Source organism: Gekko japonicus, unplaced genomic scaffold (genome assembly GCF_001447785.1).
Source record: "Gekko japonicus isolate JY-2015 unplaced genomic scaffold, Gekko_japonicus_V1.1 scaffold190, whole genome shotgun sequence".
In the NCBI taxonomy this organism is placed as follows: domain Eukaryota; kingdom Metazoa; phylum Chordata; class Lepidosauria; order Squamata; family Gekkonidae; genus Gekko; species Gekko japonicus.
The window spans coordinates 1,018,221-1,023,431 of record NW_015160841.1 but is presented as its reverse complement, the minus strand read 5'-3'; the positions used below and the strand labels follow the sequence as shown (position 1 = coordinate 1,023,431).

At 45.4% G+C, this 5,211-nt stretch overlaps 1 protein-coding gene across 1 annotated transcript in view; it reads right to left on the bottom strand.

Moving 5' to 3' along the window:
• Nucleotides 1-1,837: 1,837 nt before the first annotated feature.
• Nucleotides 1,838-5,211, bottom strand: part of LOC107117308 (engulfment and cell motility protein 1-like) — a 28,222-nt gene continuing 24,848 nt past the window's right edge. The window contains exon 6 of the mRNA XM_015419406.1: nucleotides 1,838-3,109. Coding sequence (XP_015274892.1) covers nucleotides 2,909-3,109 — 201 coding nt within the window. The 3' untranslated portion in view covers nucleotides 1,838-2,908. The remainder of the gene's footprint in view (nucleotides 3,110-5,211) is intronic.

Genomic DNA, 5,211 nt, shown 5'->3' with positions numbered 1-5,211 from the left:
CATAAAATATGGCACGGCACACAGTCTCTCAACCACCCAGCGGTTCGAAAGCAAGACGCAAGTAGATGAATGGGTACCTGCCCTTAGGTGGCAGGGGGCACCCTCCTCCTTGTGGGGTGTGCGGCGGCAGCAGCAGTATCGGCGATGGCGGCGGAGCGATGACGGAGTGACTGAAGGGTGTTCCTGAACGCGATGGCCCCGATGGGAGGCGGAGCCTTGAGGTGCGGTGGCGTGTCGGCACAGCACAGAGGAGCCGAAACAGACGTTGGCCGAGCAGTAGCTGGCGAGCCGCGCACCGAGCAATGGACCTGCCAGAAGCCGCAGGAAGACCTGCCCCAGGAAACCGGAGGTGGAGCGCCTGCCAAGAGCCGACCACGCTGAAAAAACCATCAAGCCCTGCTGCCTGGGTGCAGATAGGCAGCCATCCCCCTTGATAAAATGTGGCCCTAGATTAGGATTAAAATTGAATTGTAAACCGCTCAGAGACCCTTCGAGGTTGGAGCGGTCTAGAAATCGAATGCATAAATAAATAAATAAATAAATGATTAACTAGCCTGCATTTGATGGAGTTATGCTGTGCTTGACAGTTCAGGTAAATTTTAGGGGTACTTCTAGACCCAATCTTGTTACTGGGAGCCATTGACAGGAATGGCTTTTAACATCCATGTTTAGTTCAGAAGCTTTCTTTGATTTAGCAGAATGGGCCAGGCTGATCGAGAGTTCTGTAACCTCTAGAATGTATTAGTGTAACGGTATTCTACTTAGGGCTGCCCTTGAAGACAGTCTGGATGTTTGCGTTGGTGTAGATTGCAGCAGCCTGCCTCTTACCTACTGTGGACAGCCCAGCAGTTGGGCCTCTGTCAGACAGGTGTGTAGATCTACCCTGAAGTCTAGTGCCTTTTTGGCGGCTCCAGGGATTGTTTTATCTTGTACCAATATGGCTCTGTTTCATAGAATCATAGAGTTGGAAGGGGCCATACAGGCCATCTAGTCCAACCCCCAGCTCAATGCAGGATCAGCCTAGAGCATCCCTGACAAGTGCTTCCCTAGCTGATTCCACTGTCGCACAACATTTACTGTAAAAAAGTTACAGCTAGTACCTTTCTGCCCTTAATTTAAAACCCATTATTGTGAGTCCTATCCTCTGCTGACAACAGGAACAGCTCCCTGCCCTCCTCTAGGTGACAGCCCTTCAAATACTTAAAGAGAGGAATCATGTCCCTCCTCAATCTCCTCTCCTCCAGACTGAACATTCCCAAGTCTCTCAGTCTTTCCTCACAGGGCTTGGTCTCCAGGCCCCCGATCATCCTTGTCGCTCTCCTCTGCACCCGCTCTATTCTGTCCACATCCTTTTTGAAGTGAGGCCTCTAGAACTGCACACAATACTCCAGGTGCAGCCTGACCAATGTAGTGTACAGCGGTACTATGACATCTTGTGATTTGGATGTTATGTTACTTATTTGCACAAATTGTGGATGGCTATTGACCTGCAAGCAATGCTTATGGCATACTTGCTGTTTGTGGCTCTTTGTGGTCTGAATTCTGTGGACTGATTCATGAAGGGATATACGTCCCAGGCTTTGGACAAGATGTCAGACTGGATGGCCTTATTGTTCTTTCCAACTCAACAGTCATGCATACCATGATCCTCATAACAGCTAGCTGTCACATAAGGGTGACCCTCTCATCTACCCACAATTGCCTTGTCTTTCCACTACAAAGCACAGAAGTGACAGAAATGGCAAAAGACATGCATGAACCGGAGAATGAAGACAAAATCCCAAAAATAAGCACAAGTCCAATTTTATTCAACAGCAACGTCAATGGGAATGTTGGTGCATTTTTTGCTTGCCCCAGATCAAGGGATCAGGGGACCACTCAGACCATTCAAAACAAAGAAACAGACCATTTCTTTAAAAAGTACACACAATAACTTTTCTTCTTCATTAAATATATATTTTTGGCATAAACCCATTCAAATGTTTTGTACAAAAACAAATCTCTGGTAAATCTGCAACTCCCCTCCAATTTTCTAGAGAGCGGACTGGAACACATGGCGGTTTTTGGTGTCGATGGGCATCTGCTGCTCTGAACACAAAACAATCCCAGCCTGAACAAAACCAAACCACACCCCAAAACCACCAGTTTTAATGATATGTGCTTATACAACAGGGATGTAAAACAGCAACCGGGTTCATAACATGGCGTGGAAATCAGTCGGGGAGGGGAGTCAATGAGACGAGGCTATTAAGAGGTTAGAAATGATTGCCAAAAAAGCTTCCATCCTAAAGAAACGGTCACTTGACACGGCACAGACGGGGGATGTTGCTGGTGTTAATGGAAATGGTGGTAATGGTGAGTCGTGATAACAATAGTGTAGAAGTTGAAAGCAGTTAATGATCTTCTTTATTTTCATTGAAGCCGGCTATTGAGCCAACACTGCAATGGGTCTAAGGAGGGGGAGACGTCTCTCACCGCCCTCCCTTTATGGTGGCTTCACCTCTTTTCTTACTTCTTCCATTCCAGTTAGAGCACCGGCAATGTTGAATTTGCTTTAGTGGTCAAGCATTTTTGCTCACAGAGTCCTTTTTAAAATTTGGAACGTGTATTCCAGAATTTTAGAAACAAGGAGTGTCACTTAAGTTGGAATGTTCATTTGATCTCACCTGACGGCCAATTGCAAGCACTGTTTTTGACCAGCAAAGAGGGGAGGACAGGACTAGAGAGCAAGGTAGGAAGCAAGGTGTGTGATGGGGAGAAATAAGTGTTTTTATGGTCCCCCAAAACGAAGTCCAATGTGCATATCTTGTTCTCTTCCTTTTTTTAAAAAAAAACCCCAAACCAACCAAAGATCTCTCCAGTTATAATAATTCCAGTTTCAAAGTAAGTCTCAGCAGTGCGTGTAGCTTTAGTTACAGTCGTAAACAAAGTCATAGTTGCTTGGCTCCTTCGGAATGGGTGGGGGAGCATCAGGGATTTGTATGTTCTCCAGGTCCAGGAGACGAAGCTTAATCTCCATACTGAGTAGAGTGTCCAAGTCGTTGCGCGTCAGTTCACTCATCATATCCTTTCCAAGAAGGGCATTGAGGCCATCTGTCCACACACAGTACTTTGTGTGTCCAAGAGGGAGACAGAGAGAAACCTCCATTAATCTCATTTTCCAAAATGTACTCGTTCGCAAAACAATGCAATTGCTAGTATCTCTACAACCGCTGGCATTTGAAGCAGAACATGCATGTAACACAAGAGCTTTTGTGTTACAAATGTCTTGGTAGCCTCGAGGCTACTACAGAACATGGTAATTTAAAAATTAAAAAGTCTTTATCCTGCACCTGATGGAAGTGAGCTCTGACTCACACAAGCTTATGCTGAAATAAATTTTACTAGTCTTTAAGGTGCCACTGGACCCCCGTCTTATCCCGAGTTTGTTAATATACAATATTTATGTCTTTAAAGATTTATTTATTTGATTTATACCCTGCCCTCTCCACTGAAGCAGGCTCAGGGCAGCTTACATAAAGATTAACACAAATAAAACAGAACATTAATAAAACCATTCATAAAGTGCTAGTGTACAATATTGCAATATTCCACCAGTGCGGAGCCACCACGGAAAAGTCTCTGGCCCTGGTCGTAGCCAGCCTGGCATCTTTAGGACCAGGGAGAGCCAGGCGATTTTGACACCCTGAACGCAGTGCTCTCTGGGGAAAAGACGGTCCCTCAGGCTTCAGATTTTACTCATAAGTGAGGAGGAGACAGGAAGCACAAGGGACTCGTGCTTGTGCTTGAAGTGGGATTTCACGGATCTCTGCTGTGGTGGGTTGTGACATCTGTACCGACATTTGGGGCACATGGAAGAGATGCACCAATTTCCACTGGAAGCACCCCTTCTCTGAAATGGTTAAAAGCTGTCTTCAGATCATGATGACACTGAATTCTTGTTCTCTTCCTGCACGGCTCCCTATTGACTCTCTTCACTGTATTAGATCTGCCACACCATGAATGCAGCTTCTTGCCTGTGGATCTAGTCCTCTGGAATGGGCTCTCTGAAGAAGTCAGGAGGGCTTCCATGCTGGACCATCTCTGGAAGTTTGTTAAACCTCCTTTGACAGTGGTAGTGTCTCTGGCTAAGGTAGGAGATAAATGTTTTACCTCGCCATCATGTTATGTTTGAGGGTTTTTGAGTCATTTGTAGTGGTGGTGAACACTGGTTTTTGTAAGCTATCTTAAGCCACTATTGATGATGGGACAGCTGGAATATAAATTTTCTCCTTTCCTCCCTCACTTGTAATACCAGAACTCAGGGACACCCAATGAAGTTGATGGGCAATAGATTCTCAGTGAGCTAGATTAATTTGCTAGAATGAATAAAGAAATAGTGGAATTCATGCTGCGGCTTGTAGAAGGCATTTAAAGAGACACAGTCCCTTAAAATGACTTTCCCCCTCCATTGGAAAGAATGGAGGACCAGGGGCACCTTCTTCTGGGGCCCATACAATTGGACCCCCTGGTCCAATCTTTTTGAAACTTGGTTTTTTGAGGGGTTTTTTAGGAGAGGCCCCAGCAGGGTATAATGGAACTGGGAAAATTCTGCAATCCCAAATATTTCCCAAATCCCAATACCATACTGATATGGGGATTCAGGAATATCAGGAAATACCGATATTTCCCAGGTTCAATATACATGAACCCGAAAAAATACCGATTTTTTTGGTGTGCACACCCATAGAAGGGAGTCAGAATCCAACTGAGTTATTTATATTTAACAACAGGGGTAAGGACAGAGCCCTTCCCCACAACAGGCACCTTGTGAGGCAGGTGGGGCTGAGGGAGTTCTGAGAGAGCAGTGACCGGCTCGAAGTCACCAAGCAGGCTTCCTGTGGAGGAGTGGGGAATTCTCCAGAGCAGACGCCACTGCTTTTAACCACTATACCATGCTAGGTAACTGTCTTGGGCTGGTTTGTCATGTTTCAAAAGAAATGGAGGCCTGACTCTGGCATTCCTGCTCATCAGTTCTTTTGCCATTTTCCCACATTCACATCAGTCCGACTAGAAGGTGTCTATACTTCCTCCATCTGTCTTATCCAGAGACCATGCACAGATCTTGATTTTTATTGAAGGAAGTAGGTAGGAACAAATCCATTAATCAGTAGTATGCACTATTAATATAAAATCCATGCATCATAAGGCTGGGTTTATTTTGGAAAGAGT